Source organism: Primulina tabacum, chromosome 2, assembly GCF_025594145.1.
Source record: "Primulina tabacum isolate GXHZ01 chromosome 2, ASM2559414v2, whole genome shotgun sequence".
NCBI classification, from domain to species: Eukaryota; Viridiplantae; Streptophyta; class Magnoliopsida; order Lamiales; family Gesneriaceae; genus Primulina; species Primulina tabacum.
The window spans coordinates 935,641-959,195 of NC_134551.1; the positions used below are offsets into that span (position 1 = coordinate 935,641).

General features: G+C 36.0%; 4 protein-coding genes across 5 annotated transcripts; all 4 read right to left on the bottom strand.

Moving 5' to 3' along the window:
• Positions 1 to 203: 203 nt before the first annotated feature.
• Positions 204 to 4,198, bottom strand: LOC142522676 (nuclear intron maturase 4, mitochondrial). 2 transcript variants are annotated; one of them, XM_075626216.1, is made up of 4 exons: positions 3,994 to 4,198; positions 3,793 to 3,875; positions 3,133 to 3,324; positions 204 to 2,766 (listed from the first exon to the last, which is right to left on the bottom strand). In XM_075626216.1, exon 4 carries the CDS (start codon positions 2,581 to 2,583, stop codon positions 346 to 348), a length of 2,238 nt encoding a protein of 745 aa, XP_075482331.1. In that variant the 5' UTR covers positions 2,584 to 2,766; positions 3,133 to 3,324; positions 3,793 to 3,875; positions 3,994 to 4,198; the 3' UTR covers positions 204 to 345. The 2 variants fall into 2 exon arrangements, with proteins under 2 accessions (XP_075482331.1, XP_075482325.1); XM_075626210.1 differs by having other exon boundaries at positions 3,793 to 3,883.
• Positions 4,199 to 4,645: 447 nt separating this feature from the next.
• Positions 4,646 to 6,522, bottom strand: LOC142537219 (11S globulin seed storage protein 1-like). The gene is made up of 4 exons (XM_075642770.1): positions 6,210 to 6,522; positions 5,867 to 6,123; positions 5,312 to 5,785; positions 4,646 to 5,235 (listed from the first exon to the last, which is right to left on the bottom strand). Exons 1-4 carry the CDS (start codon positions 6,496 to 6,498, stop codon positions 4,834 to 4,836), a joined length of 1,422 nt encoding a protein of 473 aa, XP_075498885.1. The 5' UTR covers positions 6,499 to 6,522; the 3' UTR covers positions 4,646 to 4,833.
• Positions 6,523 to 7,351: 829 nt separating this feature from the next.
• On the bottom strand, positions 7,352 to 18,755 carry LOC142522689 (structural maintenance of chromosomes protein 1-like). Its single transcript, XM_075626228.1, has 18 exons — positions 18,145 to 18,755; positions 17,602 to 17,838; positions 17,178 to 17,411; positions 16,043 to 16,281; positions 15,653 to 15,919; positions 15,289 to 15,559; positions 14,656 to 14,780; positions 13,809 to 13,918; positions 13,621 to 13,728; positions 13,411 to 13,550; positions 11,712 to 11,801; positions 11,434 to 11,642; positions 10,208 to 10,377; positions 9,491 to 9,600; positions 8,963 to 9,342; positions 8,046 to 8,324; positions 7,728 to 7,955; positions 7,352 to 7,642 (listed from the first exon to the last, which is right to left on the bottom strand). Exons 1-18 carry the CDS (start codon positions 18,580 to 18,582, stop codon positions 7,597 to 7,599), a joined length of 3,681 nt encoding a protein of 1,226 aa, XP_075482343.1. The 5' UTR covers positions 18,583 to 18,755; the 3' UTR covers positions 7,352 to 7,596.
• A 513-nt stretch (positions 18,756 to 19,268) lies between these two features.
• Positions 19,269 to 19,751, bottom strand: LOC142537135 (uncharacterized). Its single transcript, XM_075642700.1, has one exon. It carries the CDS (start codon positions 19,749 to 19,751, stop codon positions 19,269 to 19,271), a length of 483 nt encoding a protein of 160 aa, XP_075498815.1.
• Positions 19,752 to 23,555: the final 3,804 nt, after the last annotated feature.

Genomic DNA, 23,555 nt, shown 5'->3' on the forward strand with positions numbered 1-23,555 from the left:
ATTTAAATTTACTTTGTTTTCGATACATCTACTCCACTGATTCATATTTTAAACATTTTGTAAACATAATTTTTATCCCTTGAACTTCTAAAAAAAATCAACAACGGTAATATTTGTAGTTGAATTTGATGTCATATGACTCTTATCCAATATCTACATATATAAGCTTGCATGTCATATTCAATAGAGATTTTGCAAAAAAATAAAATAAAAATTATTGATATTTGGTTGATTTATATATATTAAACACACACAGAGAAATCATATAAAAAAACTCGATACAGAACAAACTACCAACTCTTATCTCTAAACAACAAAAGAAAAATCTGCTCACATTAGCCTTTATCATCTCCAAGCACCAAAATCTATTGCTTGCAGTGATATGTCACCAAGAAACAAATCCTTTAAATGTTGTTTACACAATCCAATTTTCCTCCTATGTAAAGCGGGATGGATAGAGCTCGAAAAGCCGGTCTTCCATCCTGGAAACTTTTGTCTTTCCATGATATGAAGTCTATAAATATGTGAAACCACAGCAGAGCAGCCGATGACGAAACAGTTACAAGGTCGTGATGGGCTCACCATTCTGGCTAAAGACACCAAACATAAACCACTATAGTTTATTCCATATGTTACGGCACCATCAAGTGCAGATTCTTGTGATGCTAATTCGTTGTTCGTTTCCTCGAGCTCAATCTCTTGAGTTGAGGGAATTCTGCTTAGTGATAAATCAAACTTCTTCTCTATCTCGGTCTCATGGATCCTATATTTCGCTGCCAGTGTTCGGATGCATGACAATCTTACTTGATTGGAAATCATGAGCTTCACTTCATCATAGTTGTCACACTCTCTGTACCATCTTAGCCAACGTCGAACTATCCCTGAAAACCAATCGATGATTTGATCATGATCAAGTACTATTAGCAAATGACACGTGCGAGCATATCCTTCTCTATTAGTCAATCCGTATCGAAAGAGACGCTTCTTTATGAAGTTAGTTGGAGCAAGAGTTTTTAAAACGAAAACACGATCCGGAGAAGAACTGGAACCAGATAATAGAGCAAGTGTTGAAGCTGTTTCCAAAGATATATATTCTTTGGCACGTTTTTGAAATTGATGATAAGAATCTCTTAGTTCCTGGGGAAGAGCCGGTTCAACAATGTGCTTAGCTAAGATTATTTCTTCATTCTCCGCATTTCCAGCATTTGCATCTTGCATCCATATTTTTAACAATACTTTGTACCAGTGATCAGTTTTCATACCAGATTTACGGTGTGAGGAGATTTGATTCAAAATCGAGGTACTGTCAGCTAATTGCTTGATCTCTGACTCTTTAACTTTCTTCAGTCCATGAGCTAGCCATTTCCTCCCAATCCTGATAGTCCCCATATCCCAACACTCCCGTTTCTGCTCTGAAAATAACCTCACTTTTTCTTTCAATTTGTGAACAACTCGTACAGCAGAAGTCTCTTTCAGATCCCTTCTTATCAAAGTACCAAGAAACTTAACACCATGGGGATCAGAAGATGCTAAAAAATCATTTTGATTATCGACTTCCAGGTAAAGAGAATTCTTCAAGTATTTCTCAATGTCAGACTTGAAAGCAGTAGCAACTTCTTTGGGACCTGAAACGGCAAAAAAAATCTCATCCATGAAACGACAGCAATGTACCCGTACACCTGAGTTGTCCACAACAATTTTTTGTTGAACATGATCGCCTTTCATCTGTCTCCTGAACCAGTGACGCAGCTTTGTAGATGCATGCTCTTCACTATGTGTTGAATCAAAAGCTTCATATCGCATTGACATCCTGAATATTTCACGGTCCAAAAGATCCAGATATATGTTCATCAATATCGGGGACAACACCCCCTCCTGCGGAAGACCATGTCCTTTAGGAAAATCCCCAAACTCCATATTGAGTACCCTTGCATCAAACATACTTCTGATTATAGAGAATAGCCTAGGGTCTTCAATTTTTTCCTCCATGGATGATATGAGTTTGGTAAGGATGGAATCATCAACTTTTTTCCTAATGTGTAGTGTGAACCACCAGTCAGGACAAGGTATGCCTTTGCTGATATATTTCAAAGCAGACAAATGACACCTACCACTTCGATAACCATGAGAAATCTTAGAAAAGTCAGGCCGATAAACAACTTCCAAGACTACTCTGATGGCTTCTTGAACAACCCTTAAGTAAAGTTTTGAGAAAACAAGTTCCTCTTTCTTTATCTTAGCCCCTTTAGTTGAGATTGAGTAAGTATTGGCCTCAACATCAAACTTTCCATGAACTAGATCTTTTGCCACGGATTCAAATGACAAGTTACCACTATCCACAACTAGATCCACATTAGATGTCACCTTTATGCAATCATAAGCATCCTTGAGAGTGTTTGGATCTGCAATCACTTTGGCAAGAAGGTCATGAAATTTCCCGTTCATGTATTGTTCTTTTACCTTCTTCTTTATGCGCATCTCAAGGAATTTTTTCACCTCCAATCGGGTCTTTGGTTTGGAATTTTGTTCAAGGACATTGTCAGATTCTTGAACCAAACAAGCTAAACTACTAGCCAGATTCATTTTCCCATTCTCGATATGATCTTTGTCATCCCCCACTTCCTGTGAGTGCCGAACGAGAGGAACTCTTCCCCAAATTCTTAGCAAGAGCTACTTTGTAAGTCCCTTCACTAGCGTCATTATATAAACCAAGAGCTTTCCGAGTTGTATAAAATGTGGCAGGAAAATATCTTTTAATAGGCCTTCCTGTCATAGTTAAGCACAACTCAATCACAAGCAGTACTGGATAACATATATGAGAAAAACTGCAAACATCACGACGACGACGACGACGACGACGACAGTGTAATATAAAAAATTAGAGGATCAGGTGCGGATTTTACTACCCACGTCTTTTCCGAATTGATTACAATATCCTATCTTTAGATTTAGGCGATTGACCTGTGTTTTTCATATTTATATGCGAATGGCAAACGTATTTAAAAAACACAAATAAGATATCTTGGGGTAAGGAGCTCTGAATTGAATTTTGCACCGCAGCAAATGACAACAAACACAGCATTTCTAAAGAATTAAAAAATGGATTATTTAGCAGAAAGATGAGAGTTTTACCAATATTTGTCACTGCTATCGACAAAATGATTCCAGAATGGTGCATTAATTTCTGAACAACATCTTGTCTTAGCATTGCACAATGACTGCTAGAACATGTCAAGAAACCTTGTTTGCACTCTTTTTCCCATATGTTTCAGCAAGATTCAAATGTTTTGAAAAAATTGAGCATACTCAGCGCCATCCATCAATCTGGACAAACAGAATAAGAACATTAATAAAAATGAAATAGTTCTTAGCTGTTATGGATTCTACAGACATATTAACAAAAATGCTGAAAATTGTGCACGTTTACAGCACCTTTGATCAGTATCAAATAACACACACATCATAATTAAAGATAACGAAGTGTCTATACTGTTAACAGTGTCACGGAGACTTATCATCAAACAAGTCGGATGCATATGTAAAACGAATATATGTTAAGGCAAGTCTGATTGTGCGGATTCCATATTATGGGGTTCAAGACGTCGATTTTGAGATCGAAAACTTTGATTTTACGAAACGTTAAAAAGGGTCCATCCAAATTCCCCACTTGAAATACAAAACAAAGTTTCTGGTGCAAGGGAAATTTGTACCTCAAAATCCACAAAACTTTAATTGCATAAATTTAATACTCAAAATACCCAATGTAATCATGCAGAAGTCAGTAATTACTACCTTGATAGTAACTTTGTTGGAGGTGTAAGCTGAACTCCGCTGCCCATTATCGGTAACCGGTACTGTCAAATAAGGACCTGGAGCTAGGTCGCTGCACATTTACCAATTTCACAGGACAAAACGAGTTAATTCACCTGAGCTTAAGCTGCGCACAACTTTCAGATTTTGGACTGAATTGATTAAGATAACATTTGCAATTACCTTGGAGATCAATTATGTGGTTGTTTCCAGAGAAAACTCAACACGGACGCTAAATTTTGCCGGTTATGCGCAGCTTAAGCTCAGTTCTCCGGCAGTTTGCTGGAGAGTCCGATGAGTTACGTCATGAAGCGTCCGTCTGTGGGGCCGGGGGTTACAGAGAAGACATTGATGTTATCAACCGACCCTCTTTAACTTTTCAAATATGTTATATCGTGCCTTTGCCAGCTCAGAATATATATATAGATTCTCAATATTCTACATCAATCATTAGCGATGACAATTAGCAATAAAAATTCGAAACGAAGATAGAGAGAGAATATTTGGATCAAAATTGAAATCAATCCACAATTTTAGATGCAGAACTGAGATAATAAATACTAAAGTAAATCTCTAGTGTCTCGTTAATCTTTAACTTTGAAAGAGAAAAATCTTTATCCGTGAGACGAGTCAACTCTATCGATATTAACAATAAAAAATAATACTCTTAACATTAAAAAAAATATTTTTTCATGGATGACCTAAATAAAAGATTCGTCTCACAAAATACGACACATGAGACCATGACACAAATTTTTTCCCATATAACAAATTTTTGCTATATACCATGTTTCTTTCCGTTAACCCCACACCTTCTTAATTTTAATAGTAAGTATTTAAAAGTTTTATCATATATACGTCAAATGCATTATTGTTGAATTCCCAAAAAAACTAAAGACGAAAAAAGCTAGAAAGCTCTTATTTCACGGTGGCCACCTCGTACGTAGTACATACAATAGAAGACGACCGACCACAGCTACCATTATTACAAACATTCTTGCTTTTTTTCTTAATATATATAATCTATGCGGATGCAGCTCTTCCCCCTCTATAAGACCTTCCGCTTCCGCTGAAAATGAACGTCTCCTCCCGTGAAAGCTTCAGCTTCGCCGCCTCATCGTCGGACATTTGGTACGCGTTGGCGATTACACCCACCGGCATCCCTCGTAAGGCCGAGGTACGGCCGCTCAGTGTGTTGATCATTGCGTTTTCGTTCGTGTTGAATGATACCCATTCAGCGCCTTCTTCTCCGGCCTGTTTCACCACCGCGAAGTTGTGAGGCACCACCACCACCTGCCCCTCGCGGAGTCGGTCGTCGAACACCGCTTGTCCCCGGTGGTTCACTATCTGCATTCTTAACTCTCCACGGGTTATGTACACGATGTTATGCGCGTTCACGTACCAATGTGGCGCCATGATTGCATTCTGATATCAAAGAAAATTATGATCTTCAGGTTCGATAAAATGCGTATATATACCAATTTTAAGATAACGAAGTTACTTTGTGAAGAACTCCTCGGGCTGCGCTGAGCCGGAGGAAGCTGAGGATGGGGAGGGTCAGGCTGTTCACGGTGGAGTATCTCCCAGCACGTGGGTTGTATATATCAGAGCGTGCGGGATTGTCGATATTCTCCCTGAGCTTTGCGGTGCAGATAGTCTCCTCGAGCCCATTTTCACCGCCGTTATGTCGCTCATCTCGTCCCTGCCCACGGCCATATTCTTCTTCCTCGAATGGCGGCTTGATCACTTGGAGACCCTTTTCGACTCTAATGATCGGTCCTCTTGAATCATCCTCACTTCGGAGTTTTCTTGCTGTGTCTTGATCAACCCCGAATACTTCTGCCAATATCTCCACATCTAGACCCTGGAAAACGTTTCCGAACTCATGTTGGCCGCGTCTGCTTCCCCCATGCTCCTCTCCGTACCGCTGGTGCTTCTCTTGTGAACTTCCAGGATTCCCCGCCAGGAAAAACGACTGCATGCATGTAAATATATAAATCAACATCCACATTTTGAGCTTCTGACTCACAGTTTAAATATTTAGAAGTATGCATACTCGTGGGTTCTGATCAAGCTGGTTCGCATTATTGGCATTATCTTGCAAAACAACAACAACAAGATCTTCATCGGCATTGTTGTAACACCAGTGCGGCGCCCCGGCAGGAAATGCGATAATGTCTCCCTTCTTGAAATGCCCGATTCTCTGATGGCGGTCCCGGAATCTATGCTCACCTCCTCCTCCTCCTAGTGATTGCTGCGAGGACTCAAAAGTTTCGGGGCATCCCGAAATCATAACCCCATAATACCCCTGGCCTGAAAATCAAACATGCATGCATCAGTTCATCAAGAAATACACCATAAGATTATTATTCGTATAAGCCAGTTTTTGCTTAACGAACCTTGGACAACATAGGTCAGAATAGGTGAATTGTGATAAGCAGGCTGCATCATGCCTCTGGACTTGATTGTGTGGCGGTGGAATGAGACACCAGCGCACTGGAATTCATCCTTGTTAAAATCCCAGAACTCGCTGTATCCTCCTTCAGACTGGATGCGCTGTGTGGGCTCATGGGGAATGATTCTGTCGATCTGGCACTGGTTCTGCTGCCAGCTGCTTCCTCGAAGAGCAAAACTGAAGCTGGAGAGCAGAAGAAAGGCGAGCACTGGAAGCAAGATTTTTGGAGCCATGATTTGTGGTAGATGGGGAGAAGTGTGGGAGTGGGGGCTTTATAGAGGAGAAAGGTGGAGTTTGAGTAGACACATAGGCTGAGGGGTTTGCCATTTTGCAGTGTGCATGGGTAGTGTCCTCTGATGGCTTCCACATAAGGGTTTTGTGGTGGGCAGGTGGCTTCCTTCTCAGGTTAATATTTACAGAGGAGTGTTTTGAGTTAACAAAAAATAATAATCCTGAAATATATATACATATATATATATATATATATTTCAGGATTATTATTTTTTAATTATAATAAAAGCTGCAGAATTTTTAGTTGTAATAGACTGGCTGGAGCGAGCTGACCCGTTATCTGTCACAACCCACCGTTTAACGATTTAACGAAGCGGAACGACTCAACATGATCAGCCTCGTTCATTTTTACAGCTCTATGATCGTGTAGCTAATTATTATTAGTTTATTAATTAAACCTTTATAATCTGGTTAAAAGAATTGTATGATATTTAGAGAGTGAGGAAAGCAATTTAATGCATTCAAAGAAGGGAGAGATCGAATCTTTGAACAAAATGTATTGTTGGGCTTCGTAAATTAGAATAGATACAGTTGAATTTCATTGTCTTGAAAGAATAAATTTTAAATTAATCTAATTTGGTTTTCTGCGAAATCTTGGCCTCTCTCTCATGTGTTAGCTTTCCATCAAACCCCTCGTTGTGACAATAACCATCTTTTTAAAAAAATATTGAGAACTAAATACCTATTTCCTCTTTTGAGCATGAGCAACCCGGTGGAGTGTAGCCTAACTACATCTTTTTATCTTTAAAAATATCCTTCAAATTTCCAATATGGAATCAAATTATTATCAGAACATGAAGTCATCGAATCAAAATACTATGGTGACAAAAGGACACGTGATTCGGAACACACAGATCTTTGTGGATAAAAATTACGAAGTCACTCTAGCACCTGAAACTAGCAGCTAACACTACGAACCTTGAACCTGTACATTCTAATATTCCTGAGTCACATATCATAATACATGCTTTCGGAATCGTTATAAAGATCATAAACAGCTTCAGGCCAACATGTAACGAGCCTGGAGTGAGTCGAATCACCTATTCATGGTATTTTGTCAAATCAAACGTCAATGTCCGCGAGCATCTGCAGCAAAGAAGCATCGAATTTGTTTTCTTGTAACTCAAATATGAAGCAGACGAAAGAACGAAACAGAGTAAGTATTTCTTACCCTCTATCAGAGTCTCTGTAAACACCAACCAAAGCTTCGGCTTTATCGTAAAAATTATCCTTGAGTGAGATCACGATGCTCTGAAATCCAGTACCAAGTTCTACATCTACATCGAGCCTTGCTCCTCCACATGATTTTGACCGAATAAAGCTAGCAACTTTGGCGACATTCAGATTATCTAATGCAGCATCCACTTCATCTAATATGAAGAATGGTGAAGGTCTAAAACTGGAAAATCCAAGGATAAAAAACGGTCAGTTGGCAAGAATGGGCGGGAATTCCTTCAAAGAGATCACTCATGCATGGTATTGTAAATACCTATGGATTGAGAAGAGTAGTGCAAGTGCTGCTACAGTCTTCTCACCACCAGATAGCTGTGACATGTCACGATATCGCTTTGTTGGAGGCATAGCACTGTACTTAATGCCGTATAAATATGGCTCGTCCGGGTTCTCCAAGTTCAGATACGCAGTTCCACCCACTGCATGGGTACTGCTTGCCCCGCCCACTGAGTGTGTATTGCTCTTCGTGAGTTCATTGTATATTTTGTCGATGTTACCAGATATATGATCAAAGGCTTTCATAAACAAGTCGTGCCTAAATCGAACGTAAAGTTAGTAGGCACGAAACAAGTTGGGACAGACAGTATCGGTGCCATACGGAAGCAGGAATAACACGAGTATGATGCTCATTGTAAACTGCTCAGCATAAACCGAAGGTTGTGCATGACAACATCAAGTTGAAGTGCAAGCTAAAAACAGTCGGAAGCAAAAGCATGACAGTAGGACAGCAAAGCACATATAGCCACATATAAAACTGAGAATGAAACGAAAGGAGCTTTTTCTTATAATAGGCACATACATAACACTCACTTGGACTACTTAATTTACACTCTTAGAATGGTTCCCTTCCAAAACAAGATATATTAAGAAACATGACCCCAGCACAATATAACATACCATGATGATTTTTGCTGTCTAGAAATCATGTGCTTGGTTCAATATTGAGTATTGAGAGGCTGAGAGTAAACAGGTTCTGAATGTTTCATACAAGATTTACAGGAAGACCTCACCTCATTAAACAGTTGCCACACATTTTTTGCAACATCTCGGTATAATTATTTGGTGCAGTAAGGAGAGTATAGGTCATTTAGGTGTTGTAATTCTAGTGATGCATATTTAGAAGGATAATCTTCTACAATATAGCAAGAAATTTTTTAACAATTAATAGAGCACCTTGTCTGCTTAATTCTGTTGTATTCAGCAGTTATTTTGTTCTGCTCATCTCTGGCAGCTTCCCATTCTTTGGATGCAGCTCTTTCCTTTGCCAACACAGCTTCATACTGGTCAAGTGCCTTCAAATTCGGAGCTGTTCTTTCAATTTCAGACACCAAAGAAGTTATTTTTTGTGTAAATTCATTTTCAATCTTGTCCCTTTCAGATGGTTTTGACTTTTGCAGAAGAGATTTATTCAGTAAACTGAAGTCAAAAACAGGCCCCAGTGATGATGATCCGGTATCCATAGGGTCATCCACTGTTGGAATATCTATACGTTCTAGTTCACACTTCTCTAATATCTCTTGCTTCTGCAAATTCAACTGCTCAATCAGAGCCTCCTGCAATTTCATAAGCATATAATCTAAAGTAAATTCTTTTAGATACATTTAATAATCTGAAAGGCAGTAAGAGAATGATGTTTAAGAAACTAATGTGTGGAAGCTCATCAATGATATTTCTCAAGGAAAGCAACCGATAATTGCAAACCTTGGACTTAATTTGACGATTGTGTTTGCTAATATTTGTAGTAGCTGCAGAGATCTTTTTCTTCCATTCCTGGATATCCTTTTCACAATCTTCAGATTTCAACTTCCACTCTGAAGAGGATAGATGGTAAATTTAGAGTTTTCATGCCGAAATCAAAATTTTAAATGGTCCAAAACGAAAAGTATGGGACATAAACACGGGAATTGGAGATCATGTGAATACAATAGTGATAAGATGAAGAACCAGATCTAGCATTATCTCGAAATCCGAAGCACAAATACATATCAGCCTCCGGCAAAAGTAAATCCAAAATGTTTTTTTAAGTATACATGGAATCAATTCAAAATGAAATACAAGATAATAGTAATTCATTTGTGCTTATGAACCGACAATTATTTGTTTTATAGTTGTTTAACAGCTTTTTAAGAGCATGTTGGCTTTTATACGAGGAAAATCACATCAGAGATTTAGATTCTAGAATATTATTCCTTTGACTGTCTCACTTCAATAAAGTATGTACCATGCCTTTCGCCTAGGCTCTACTGTGCCTATGTGCCTCACGATTTAATATCTATCGGTCAGTCGTTTAATCAAATAAGCATATACAGATATTCCTACTGAGATTTATGGTATACGGATAGACTTAATTCAGATGCTTATGGAACTGGCAGTTGAGAGTTTTAACCCAAGAAAAAAGGGGAAAAGGACTCTGAGTACCTCGTACTTCTTCCTTTAAATTCTCAATCTCGGAATTTGCAGTCTCCATTGCTGATTTCAATTCATTCTGACTTTTCTCTACCTCTTTCAAAGAAATTTTCAAGTCGGAGATAGTTGATTCCAGCTTGGAAATTCGTGAACCCACATCTCGTTTCATTTCATACTCCAACCTAGCCAAATGGGTTGAAATAAATACACTGTACTTCATTCAATGCATAAAAGACCACAATGATACTGAGGTCTACCTTCACAGACAATACCAAAACCAAGAAGTTCAGTTTCTTATCAGAAGAATTTGGCCAGTCATGGAGAAAAAAGGGATAAAGTTTTGGGTCTGTGCTTTGCAGTTGGATAATTAAAGACTATATCTGCAAGTTGAAATAACTAAGCACATAATTTACCACAAGATGCTAGCTAGATCGCATCTTATGGTAAATGTCAGATGTAAAGAAATTACTACTGTGCTTAACATTAAATGCAAAAGAGACCGCCATGATACTTAGGTCTACCTTCACAAACAATACCAAACCAAGAGTACTAGTTTCTTACAGAAGAAATTGGCCGGTCATGGACAAAAATGGTCAGTTTTGATTATGTGCTTTACAGTCCGGTTACATGTCAAAGAATATATCTGGATGTTGAAATAACTCAATAAATAATTTACCATAAGATAAGATATCAACTTGATTGCATCCATGATACTTGTTATTAAAAAAATTAATAAACCTTTTTGGCCCTGAAATTTTCAGCTTTGCAAGTATTTACATGAATATATCTGGAAGACAATAGCCAAGAGCAAACTTTACAGTAGCTTGATTGCACCCATGATACTTGTTATTGAAAAACCATTTCAATCAAAATTATCCTAAAAAGCTTTCTTACATATTAGCCCTTCGTTAATTAAAATGATTCTTAGAAGCATCGTAGCTAGTAATGATGTACCAAAATGCATCTAAAGAGAGAAGATGAAATTCATATAAAAGTAACTGTTGAACAAGCAGATTCAATTGTTCATTCATGAATCTTAAGAAAAAGCTCAATACATGCTTCAACAGTGCCTGAAATGTTTCTTTTTTATGAATGCAAATTAACACATGCAAAACCATTAGAGGAAATACGAAAAAAAGCACTCAAAACAGAAATTAAAGCTAGCATTCGAAAATGCAAATAGATATGCCAAAACAACCATCTTAAAGACCTGATAAATAAACTTCTAGAATACATACTGGTACTTTAGCTTTGACTGCTGGTTATGCAAGCTAAGCGTCTCTGCCGCCATCTCATCAATAGCCTTTAGATGATTTTCTTCATATTCACGAATGTTTTTCACCCCGACAGACTCACTGAATATCTTGTAGATTCGGTCAACTATATCATTGATCCTCTTTTCCAATGATGTAATCTTTGATGCCCTTGTGCTAATAGTATTTTCCAACTACAAAAGCCAAAACCATTTTTAGGTCTTTTTAACCAGGGATAGGAATATTACGTAACCAAAGAAAACCTTTTGAAATTCAGGTTTGACGCGACCAATTTCATCTTCTATATTGCTCTTCTCCACCTTCATTTTGATAAGCTTGTCCTCTATGCTTTTCTAAGAGAAATAAAGTCAAATCACATTACACTGTGATGGGATCTAAGAACCAAGACAGAACATGCCACCATTTCAAACTAATCAATATCGCATTTAGAAGAAAAGATAAATTTAACACCTAAAGGCGTCTTTAGTTTACCCATGCAAAGTTAAAGGAGACATTTTGCATTATATGTAAATCTGTGTCTGTCTAGATAACTACGTTCAACAAAGCACAAATTCATAAAAACTTGTCAAAATAAAAACAGCTATGATTGAGAATTGAATTCAATAGACCGGAAAGTAACTATGATTGAGAATTGATTTGATAAGTTAGGAAAGTGAGATCCCAGAATTATGCAGAGAATAAGTTAGTTTCAAGATTAGTTGGAACAACTGGGTTAACTTTTCTCAATTTAGATTGTAATCGACTCCTCTACAAGTAGTTCAATAAAAATCACAGTTGGTGCTGGTTTTGCCACTTTGAAATCCAGCTGCTCATGCTATCATGGGTAGGAATGTCTCAGCCACGTAAGACTATTTCTTTCTCAGAAAATTCCACCCAAGTTATGATTCACAAATTGAATGGCTAAAATTACATTGATTGCTCTCAATCAGTGCACTCGGTGATAGATGACAAATGAAAACGGGGGTATATAAAAGTATCTTTGAATCCGCGGATCACTCATCCGCTTTTTATGTAAAACCATCTAATTATTATATAAAATTATTGTTTCCTATAAAAAAAAAACGGGGGTATATTCGAATGGCGAAGCGAGCTGTCTGCCACTACAATCCAAAATATTGGCAGTGGCAGTTGAAAAAGTCAATGGTAACAGGCCGAGCTGATCAATTCCAGGGATTCGGTCGTGGGAAAACCTTTTATGTTCTTGTCAACAACTTGATATGCTTTGGAGGCTGGTTGAGAAAACTACTCAGCTTCGGAAAATTATTGTCAATTGTTTGAACTGAACACTTGAATGAGGAGGATGCAGCAAGCTGATCGAGAGGTAATGGTTGACTGTAATGAACATATGGTTGTTTGACAGAAACTAGCTTTAAGAAGAAAATTAGGAAAGTGCCAATGACAAGATAACTCTTATTTCAAGTTAGCATGTTAGGCAGGAAAGACGCCTTCACAAATAATTGAGGGAGAGTGTTGGTAAATAAGTTGATGCAGAATAAATTTGTATAGTTGCTTAAATATAACAAAGAATGTCAACAAAAAGTATTTAAGCAAACACAATACTAACATAATGCCCCAAACATCCTCTTTAATCTCAAATCCTTTTCCTTTCAAATGAACATACAATAATATAATCTTGACTTCTAAACCAGAACAAGCACAAAACACATGAAGCATCCTGAATTCCCATGCATTCCCAGCATCATTAAACCAAAAAAAATATTAGAGCCAGACTGCAACAAACTTGAAATAGGATTGTCAGGTTTATCCAATTTTTTTATGCTATTGAAACTCTTTGTTCACTTAGTGATTACTCTGTTGTCCACTGGCTCATAGACATAAAGAGCATGTGATGCATACAAAAGGGGATTCCTCACTAAACCATCTGGATGTTTATCTTTTTTCGAGTAAAAAGATTACTTCATACAGGAGGGGAAGGCAAACCTTCTCGATTTCTGCATACTGAATCTTTTTCTCAAGTCCACTGATTTTTCCAGATGCTTCAGACTCCTTGAGCTGCATTTCTCTTATTGACCCAAGCTTTTCAGATTCAGATTCAAGATCTTCTTTTTTCTTCTTAAGCCCTGCAATGCACAATAACATCAGCAGAAAAGCAAACAAACAAATATGGTGTAGAATAAAAACTTCAAAAACCTTCAATTTTTTTGTCATCCCATTTGTGTGAACGTGCCTCCATTCCACCACTTGTGCCACCAGTCATGGTGCCGGATTTGGTCAGTAAAGTCCCGTCAGTAGTCACAACTGTGATCCAAGAAAAAGGACAGAAAGTAATAGCACGGGTCAGTTTAACACCTCTAGGAATAAATACAGTACTATTATACCTTTGAACCTCTGCCCACTCCAGCTCAGATCTTTAGCTTCGTGAAGATCATCGCAAACTAAGGTATTTCCAACAGCAAACAAAATAGCTTTTTCCAGCACAGGATCAAATCTAGTATCTGTCAAGGAAAGGACCTACAATAATAGCATTGCTGAAAAGGACTTCAACCTCCCACAGAAATATTTGAATTATAAATAAACCACAAATTCTCGAGTATATATCTTCAATGGATGGCCAGATTTAGGGAGGGCAAGTTCTACAAATGGGGGCAGAAATCAACAAAGTTGTGGCCAGCAAACTCTAAAAATTATATCTAATAAAGCAGCTAATTGCATGCTACCAAACAAAGGCATAATTTATGCAACATCCCTGCAAAATTCACCATAAAAGACAACATGTATGTCTCAGATTTATTCACTCAAGAGGTATTAAACAAGAGATCAATGGAACTTAAAAATCAAATTTTCATGAGCAACAATCAAATTCAATTTCAGAACCTTCTGGCAAACATAAGACTTAAATAATACAAAAGTAATTACTTCAGCTGAGAAAATGAGCAATGTAAACATATAAAAAGATAACCTAAGCAGGAATCTAACAAGATACGGTTCACGCTTAAACAGGAAAAATATGTAAAAATTCTTGATAAACAATAGGTGGAGAAAAATGTAGAATACTCTAGACATAAACAATGAGTGTGAGAATTTCCTGTTACTGTGGCACTAGAACTATAGAATGTGAGATTCAATTCGATACGTAATCATAATCAGGTAAACAATAACTAAGATTTCCATGTATATGCACATGATAAATCATATTATTGGTCCGCTTGCTTCAATCGAGGATACTGTATGACATCAAAGACCAACTTGGCCGTTCCTCCTAAGGTGCGCAACCTCTCCATAACTGGCTTCACACGCACCGATTGAAGAGGTATAAATGTTAGTGGAGGAAGCCTCTGTTCTTTCAAATACTGCAAACAAGAAAGCTCACTAGTCATAATCAAGTAGCATTTAAAATTTTGAAAAATGATAACAAACACAAACAAATACAAAATAATCAGCTCATTAAATTTTGTGAAAAAATTAAAATGGGTATTTTTCATCGGTCAAAAAACAAATAAATCATAAATGGTTCCTGTCACAAATCGAATATGCCAGTTACACACTGCAAATAACTAGTAACCCGATCAATCAATCTAAAGCATTTATACCACTAGATGGGGTCGGTTAATATGCATGGGTCGGCTAATATGCATCAGATTCGGAAAGCTGAGGGCCTGAGGCTCAACTTTGACGAGTAGTTAAAGATTTTCAAGAAAATAGAATCAACAACAAAAACAACACAAAAACTTTACATTTTAATTTTGACGGGAACAAAAATATCATTCAATCAGCAAGATTGATTTTTCAATGACTGGTGAAGATTGTAATGATGAGTATACAAGAGTGACAGTTTTAAAGTAATCATATACATGGTACCTTTATACATTCCTTCCCAGTGTGTTCGTCCTCGACTACTACAGCATCCATAAATCTGCCCATAGCAACAGTTACAGCAAGGTTATACTTCTTCTGTGTTGGCCGGCAGAGGTCAGTCATGCGACCATGAACACCAGGAAAGAGGCGTTTTAGAGTTTCAACTGCCTGAGACATCCTGGCATCTCTCTCATTCTCGTGTCTATCAGCCTTTAGTTCCCGCAGTTGATTATCTAAATCGCTTATTTTTGCCTTCAGCATTTCATGCTTGCGCCTAAAACATTTATTTATCCAATTGTATGAGAATGATCACAACACGGGTATTTTAGTACAACTGTCAAATATTAGCGCCAGCACTTGGCCAGACCTGGATTCTACAAGCTTGTCTTTCATTTCACGTTGCTCTTTTCGCACTCTTATTAGCTCATCCTTGTGCTTTCCAACTGCATCAAGAATTTTTTTGAGTCTAGTCTGCATTTGTTTCTCTTGTGACTCCAGCTCCTGCTTTCGACTGTCCAACTGCTGAATATTTTCTTCCAAATTCTTCCTGGCCTCGTTATCAGCATTTTGCTGCCTGTCTAAAACCTCCTTCTCATCTTTTAATTTAGCAGTTTTCATCCCAGCCTCCTCTTTACTGAAGCATAATCGCTATTAATCAACGGTTTAATTAACAATACTGGCTAAATTATAACATGCATCCAGAACTAGAAAGCAGAGAGCAATTCAAATTTGAGAACACCGAAAAGGAAGTACTCACAAACGGTGATAAGTCGCCAATTCACTGTCAAGTAACTGAAGCTTTCCACCAGCATCCTCGCTTTTTTTCTTCAACTGCTCGAGTTGCTTAGTCACGTCACTCAAGTCATTCCGAAGTTTCTCTACCTCCTCTGTGTGTCTCCTTTTTTCTTCTTTTTTCTTACCAAGTTCTTTATTTGTACTTTTAATTTTTGATGTTATACGCAATATCGCCTCCTTCAATCTTACAAGCTCAGGTTGCTGTGTATCAAAATCAATTACAAAGTAACCACAAGACTGTGCGAGTAACAGAGCATACGATATTTATGCCATGGTAACTGTAACTCAAGCAGTGGGCAAAAGTCAAACGAAAGAATCATGGTTCATCAAAAGTTTGCTTATTTCTTGAACCTTTTCACTAAATTGCAGCAAAGTAGCAAACAACTGGTAGTGCTGAGTGTTAGTGTGATATGGATTCACAATGAATCAGATTCTGATACTAGCTTAATGTGAACCGTGAAAAATCCAAAAGTCAATTTCTTTCATATCTTGCCTGAAAATGGATTGATGTCACTGTAAGAACGAGTTGCTATTGACAAAATCCTACTTTATTTCTAGAGGGAAGAAAAAACCAAAGAAAGAAAGACAAGTAATTCAAAAGTTTATGAAATTTCATAAAGAAACTTGTTCTGTCATATTGAAATAAATAAATTGGATATAATTATGTTCCTATGCATTCCAAATGAATTTTTAAGAGATCGTAAATTTATTTTCCTTTTCTAGTAGTAAAAGTTAAACTATTTTCCAGAACGCATATGTATTCAATTACACATACATCTTACTCCATACGGAAGTGCCTTTGTAAGGATAAAAACATATATGATATATCCTGACTAAGCCACTAGAATATGAGGCAAGTGAGCAGTCACCCAACTATTTGATTATGCCGTAGTTGGTCGATGAGACATCCAATATGTTACTGAATTTAGAGAACACATATATTAAAATTGCACATTCGGATACAAAGAAACATCAAATTCATATGTTATCTGAGAAACTTTAGCCAACGATTACCAGCAGAGTAGAGATCTTAGAAGTAATTCAATCGCTATCATATGAGCACCAAAAAATGTACATGATTATCAAAGATAACTCACGCTCTTGTCGATTTTATTCTGTTTCTCTGTGATCCTCCTCTCACGCTGTGAAATATCTTTCAAGTATCCAATCTGCTCTTTCTTCTTCTTGCTTGCTTCAGCCTCGTAATTACCAAGTTCATCCACAATTTCTTTGCGGATGTTTTCCTCAACATCAAGGTCCTCGTTAGCCTTTTCAATATCTCTTTGTATGTTCAAGAGTTGCCAAAGAAGATGTTCCTGCTTCAAAGATTTCTGCAGAGATGATAAAGCAACAAAACAAGTGTTGATCAAAAGCACAAGAACCTATTTCATACTGTAACATCACAGTCAAGGAGCCTCAATAAAGCTTGATGTATGTGAGTTATGGTGACTATAAAGTTGACGATATTGAAAGGTACCATCATTAATAGCTCAAACGTAAAAGAAATTTTGATATGCATACCAGTTGTTCTTGCAATTTGATATGTTTTTCAGCTTCCTCTTTTTGCAGCTTCTTCTGCTTTTTCTCTGCAGAAATAGTTTTCTTCTTTTGATGGGCAAGCACTGCCTTTTCATCAACTTCGGCTTTTTGTTGCTCCAGCTCCTCATATTGTCTCTTGTATTCTTCAGAACCAGAAATTTGCTCCAGGAGTGTTGTCAGCTCTTTAGGATTTTTTGAAGCTATAGATTCCACGTCTCCCTGCATAATAATATGGCCGCATAATTTACAAAGAACATAACCAACTGCGTGACTCAAATTGATTTAAAGATTTATCTCAAAAACTATATTGCTTTGCTAGTCAATGGAGAGGCTATACAAGATTAAGAATATGTAATAACAGCCCTATAAACTTGAAGAATATGCGTATATACATGCACGTTATATGTACAAATACGTATTTGTGTAATGTGCTAAATAGTCTGCCTTCATTCTACACACGCAACAACTAAATCGGCGACTAACTAATACCTGAAATTCATACCAAAATATAAAAATTGTAATCACCTGAAAAACAAGAAAATTCCGCGCTTTGACTAGAATGCCAAGGGACCTCAACTTCGCATTATAATCATCCCAATTCACTACGCGATCCCCTATCCTATACTCACTGCCACCAGCAGTGGTAATTGACCGCGTGAACTGAATTTCCGACCCGTCAGGAAGCTGGTACACCAGCATGACGTGTGCCTTCCTGCCTCTATGCTCCTTCTCGCGGTCGTCGAAAGCGTAAATGAGGTCCCTCAACTGGGCCCCACGCAGCTGTCCAGTCCGCACGCCGAGGACGAAGCTTATTGCGTCCATCAAATTAGATTTCCCGGCTCCGTTGGGACCGATTATGGCAGTGAAATCGTAGAACGGGCCGATAACTTGGTGGCCCTTGTAGGACTTGAAGTTCTCCAGCTCCAGCCGGAGGATCTTCCCCGAGGCGGGCAGGGATGGCATTTTGGGGATTGTAGCAGACAGCTAACCTCTAGGCTTCAGAATCCAATGGATTAGGGTTTGCGAGTGGAAAATCAACTGGATTTGGGGATTGAATATTTTCGAGTGCGGGAACTAAGAAAGGAGATATTTCTCAGAACGATTTTATATCGGTGGGTGTGAAACGTAGAGTTTGGGTGCAGTGCTCGCCCAAACAAGGGACCTAAAAAGAGATTACTATTTTTTTAGTTATTTTAATATAATAATTACATATAAAAAGTTCTATGTTATTTAATTTTTTAAACTATCAGAAGAAAACAAATAATTTAAAAAAAATTACAAAGAAAAAAACCATGTTATTGTTAAGTATTAAAAAATAAATAAAGTTCTGCACGAGGTTTAATCAAAGTTCAACGATATATTCTCTTAAATATCATATTTTATTAATTTTTAAAAATAATGTAAAATTTATGCGTTAGATATACAAAATTAATATTAAAAATAAAATTTTAATTCTTCCGTGGCTAAAATTTCATTAAATCTCGTAAGGATTTATTTTGTTATGTCAAATTGTCATCAAATCTTATTAAATATCATCAAATACCAATTATTTTTTTAAAATTCAATCATTCCATTCATTTTATAATGGATTTTAAATATATACTCAATATGAAATCAAATTCATTCATGCATTCAAAGCGTACATTTCTTCACGAATCATATCCGAGCCGCAACTCTAGATCCAATTCCTCGTCATGATTCGTCTCCAACCCTTCCGTGATCACCGGGGAGAAGTCCAATCTCACCGGCCAATCGCCAGGATTAATCGACTGGTTTGTTCTCTTACGTCTATCACGATCAAAATCGTTCATGCTACAACGCTTCTGCGGAGGGTTTTCAGACAAGGGCGTTGTCGAAGTACCAGTAGTAAAATATGTTGAATAGTTATGATCAATATTTCTTGAAGTTGGTATCTGCTGATAAAATCTAGGGCCTGTGCAATCTTCCTCTCGCTTGCTTGGAGTTGTTGGCTTGTTTCTTGCCCTATCTTTTCTGTGGATGTTCATGTGTCCACCCAAAGCCTGTGCTGTATCGAACCCTCTCTTGCAAAACACACACTCGTAAAATCGCCCTGCGCGCATGTAGGTGCTTTCTTGCTCGGATTCTTCGTGATGATTAGTATTGAACTCCATTTTAATTTAGATGCTGATTCTTGGTTTTTCGACAAGTCCGTTCCCGAAAATCTTGGAATATATGATCAAGAACCTCCGAGAATTTTTTTTTTTTTGATGCAGTGGATCACATGACATATATATAAGATCCAAGGAAATGATGCGGAATTAGTTAAGTAATTTGGTCTTCGAATTTTTGTTGATATATAAGACTCATTCTAGTAAAACTAAGGCCGGCTGCGGCAGATCCTTTTAATTCAGCAAATTAATTAAGTTCAAAAAAACATAGATGTATACCTGCATTAAACTATATATGAGTATGTAGGTCTATTGTGAGACGGTCTCATGAATCTTTATCTGTGAGATGGGTCAACCCTACCGATATTCACAATAAAAAGTAATACTCTTGGCATAAAAATTAATATTTTTTCATGGATGACCCAAATAAGATATATGTCTCACAAAATACGATCTTTGAGACCGTCTCACACAAATTTTGTCAAAATATATAGATGTACAATTTATTTTACCATGAGGATCTACAAATTTGATGTTCCCATAATCCCATTCAGAAAAATGAAATTTTTTTGCTTACAATCATAATAAAAATATACTAAATTTATATAAATTGATTTTGACATAAATCTTACTATATAATTGCGTAAAATAAATGTGATTCCAATTTTTTTTCTTGAAAAATAATTTACATAGTTCCTTTTAAGAACATCTGTAGAGTTTTTGAATTTAAAAAAAAAGCTATATATTTTTTTAATATAATATAACATTTTAAAAAATAACATTAATTTGCATCTTGAATTCTATTTTGGAGTGCTTTACAAATCGTTGCCGACCAAATTTCTTATTCGTAGAAATTAAAGAATATTGCAATTGTAATATACAGGTGACATGTCAAAAGATCATTAAATAATAATTTTTCTTTGTACATTTGTAGTTGTCTTTTTCTAACAATAATATATAATTAGATGTGCTTTTTTCAGAATCTTTTTATTTGCAAATCAAACGTTCTTATTTGCTAGTCATCAAACAATCACCATCTATGTAATTAATTAAAAATATATGTATTAATTTAGGTTGAAATCGAATAACTAATTCCAAAAATTCAAGCTTAGTTCTAATTATAATTACAATGACTTGAGTAATTAAATTTAATTACTAAATATTAACTTCATATTTAAATATTAATAACGGATTAATGTGATGTCAGATGCATCAAAATCAAATTCTATTATTTAGTTTTGAAAATCTCACGTTTTCGTGAAAATAATTGATGGAAAAGCCCCTTTCACCTTCAACAGTACTGATGTCATCAATAATTAATTAGGCGATTATATATTACTATATAAAACCATAATTTTAAATTCGAAAAAAAAATCTTTTTAACACTACTATGAGAAAATTTTAATTTAATTATATAAATATATACCATATTAGGAAAAATCATATTTTAATGAATGACGTAATGGTTCAGAATCTTAATGATACAACCATCAATTTAACTCTTATCACTAGAAAAGAAACGACTAAGTTCATATAATGTTGACATGATGTCGGATATTGTTGATGTTAGCGAATAAATGAATAAAAGTCGAAGGAATTCTATTACTTATTTTGTTCTAATTAATTAGATTACTCAAGTTTAATTTAAGCCAACTTAGGACACAAATTACCATCCTTTTCTTATTATTATTCACTTTATTGATCCTAGTTTTGCAGGCCAGCATAATATTATTAATATATTAGGAGTGTGTTTTAAATTATAATTTTTTTAAAAAAGTATTCGTAATTAGTAAAAGTAAGATCGAATTGGATTCGGGTGTTGGCATATATAGTTTGGCAGGATCCACAATGAATCATTCGAGCATGGATTTAATTATATTTATGAATTCGATCACTACATGGTCAACACCAAATCTTTTGGAATCGTTGGATTATTTTTATAACAACGATAATTTTTAAAGTTTTTTATTTTAAAGTTCTATACATAAAGATAAATAAGTTTTAACCTCAAGATTGTAAATTAGCCAAGCATCCAATAATTATAAATATATTGTAGGAAGGTTTATGACTTTCCACGGATAACTCAAATATGATATATTTATCATTCGTTCATACATCAATTGATAGCACATAAGCGGCAGAGGGTAAGACTTAGAGCATGACATAAATATAAAGTAAAGCAGATTGTAGTTAAGATATAGGACTATTATTTAAAATTTGTGAAGAATCGTCTATGTATGAAATAGTCTAAACGAAACGTATTCGATGTTCGTATTTGGGAATGTTTCATGCTAGTAAAGGGTACCAAGTGTTCTTTAGGAAATACCATTATTTAGTATATAATACATTTTTCATGTGTAACTTTTCAACTCATAAAATTCATGTTCCTGATAAATATAAATGTTGTGTTTAGAAACTCCAACAATCTTGATTTTGATGATAACAAAACTTATTATTATGTTTCTAACATATTTACTCAAATGTGAAATTACTAACTCGAGATTGAAGCTGAAACTCGGATTTTGGCAAACTGAAAATTTGGCGAGATACAGCATTTTTGATGATATCTCGCAGCTGGTAATGCAAAATACCAGCCACCAAAACTACTGAACAAAAAATCCAATTTGAGACAAGTTGTATTTCATGCCAATTGGACTAAATCGGATGTTATCTTAGCAAACTGATGGTAGTAAGGCTCATAAGTTTGGCTGATCACCAAACATCAGTTGGGCATGAGCAGTTACAATATTTTGGTCATCTTGATCGGCTAAGTTATCCAAATAAAATGACTCATTACGAATTACGTAGTTAAGACGATGATCTACAAATTATCTTCACAAGGCAAAATATGAATTAGACTTTAAGATGCTGATAAATAACGATGAAAGTACTAGTTCTGCACATGCTAAAATCAGCACCTCATCAGTTTGGTTCAGTCTAGCTAATGAACCCAACTGGAAGCAGACCTCAAATCATTTAGGCTCAAGGAAAGTGGCCAGCAAGGCGGAAATGACCGTTTCAAAATCAAAAACAATATAGAAACTTTTCAAACAGTCATATTCTTGTATGATTGTATCCAACATATATATCATTATTGGAGCTTATAAATACAACATTTTGACTATCAAATACAAGCATTTGAATGGATTCAAAGCACGAGCAGATTACATGAAGAAATTAGTTAGAATGAGAGCAAACTCAAGTATGAGGATATATTTGATATATACAAACACTCTAAAAATCATCACACGCAACACATACGTGAGATTTGAGTTTCACAGTTTAGATGAGTGAACTTCACACAAAGACATTAAAGATAACGTTTGTAGTTTTGACATAAGAAACATTAAATATTATGCGGATTGTGAGTTTATGGCATATAATCGAGAGTGTGCTAGGAGTTTCGATCAGACAATGTATAAGTTTTAAGTTGAAATAAGTTTGTATAAGGAGTTGTATAAATCAAAGTCTTATAGTGGATCTTTCTTAAGTGGAAAAATGAGTGACGTATGAGTTGTTAATCTTCGAACATCTATAAACAAATTCGTGTCTATTTATTTATCGCATTTACTTACTACTGTTTTTAAGATGCATTGTTGGAGCAGTTAATGTGTATTTCAGATATCAAAATATTGCATACCAAATGTTTGATAAAATGTTTCAACTAAAGTATTTTTACACATTCAACTTACATATATTTTAAATATTTTACCAAAATATTTTTCGGTTTTTACGAATAATTATTTTGAGTGTCTTCCGCTCGAACTGTTGTAGCTCAATGAGTGTCCGTCAATCGATCTTATACTT

What these genes read in the sequence shown, in the direction of transcription:
- LOC142522676 (XM_075626216.1), bottom strand. Translation starts at nt 2,583, where the DNA reads ATGAATCTGGCTAGTAGTTTAGCTTGTTTGGTTCAAGAATCTGACAAT.
- LOC142537219 (XM_075642770.1), bottom strand. Translation starts at nt 6,498, where the DNA reads ATGGCTCCAAAAATCTTGCTTCCAGTGCTCGCCTTTCTTCTGCTCTCC. An exon ending in TCTGACCTATGTTGTCCAAG is followed by an intron (nt 6,124 to 6,209) that starts GTTCGTTAAGCA and finishes TTTGATTTTCAG; the next exon opens with GCCAGGGGTATTATGGGGTT. An exon ending in AGCTTGATCAGAACCCACGA is followed by an intron (nt 5,786 to 5,866) that starts GTATGCATACTT and finishes ACATGCATGCAG; the next exon opens with TCGTTTTTCCTGGCGGGGAA.
- LOC142522689 (XM_075626228.1), bottom strand. Translation starts at nt 18,582, where the DNA reads ATGCCATCCCTGCCCGCCTCGGGGAAGATCCTCCGGCTGGAGCTGGAG. An exon ending in TTGGCGACTTATCACCGTTT is followed by an intron (nt 15,920 to 16,042) that starts GTGAGTACTTCC and finishes ATTATGCTTCAG; the next exon opens with TAAAGAGGAGGCTGGGATGA. An exon ending in TTGGTCTTTGATGTCATACA is followed by an intron (nt 13,919 to 14,655) that starts GTATCCTCGATT and finishes GACAGATACTAG; the next exon opens with ATTTGATCCTGTGCTGGAAA.
- LOC142537135 (XM_075642700.1), bottom strand. Translation starts at nt 19,751, where the DNA reads ATGGAGTTCAATACTAATCATCACGAAGAATCCGAGCAAGAAAGCACC.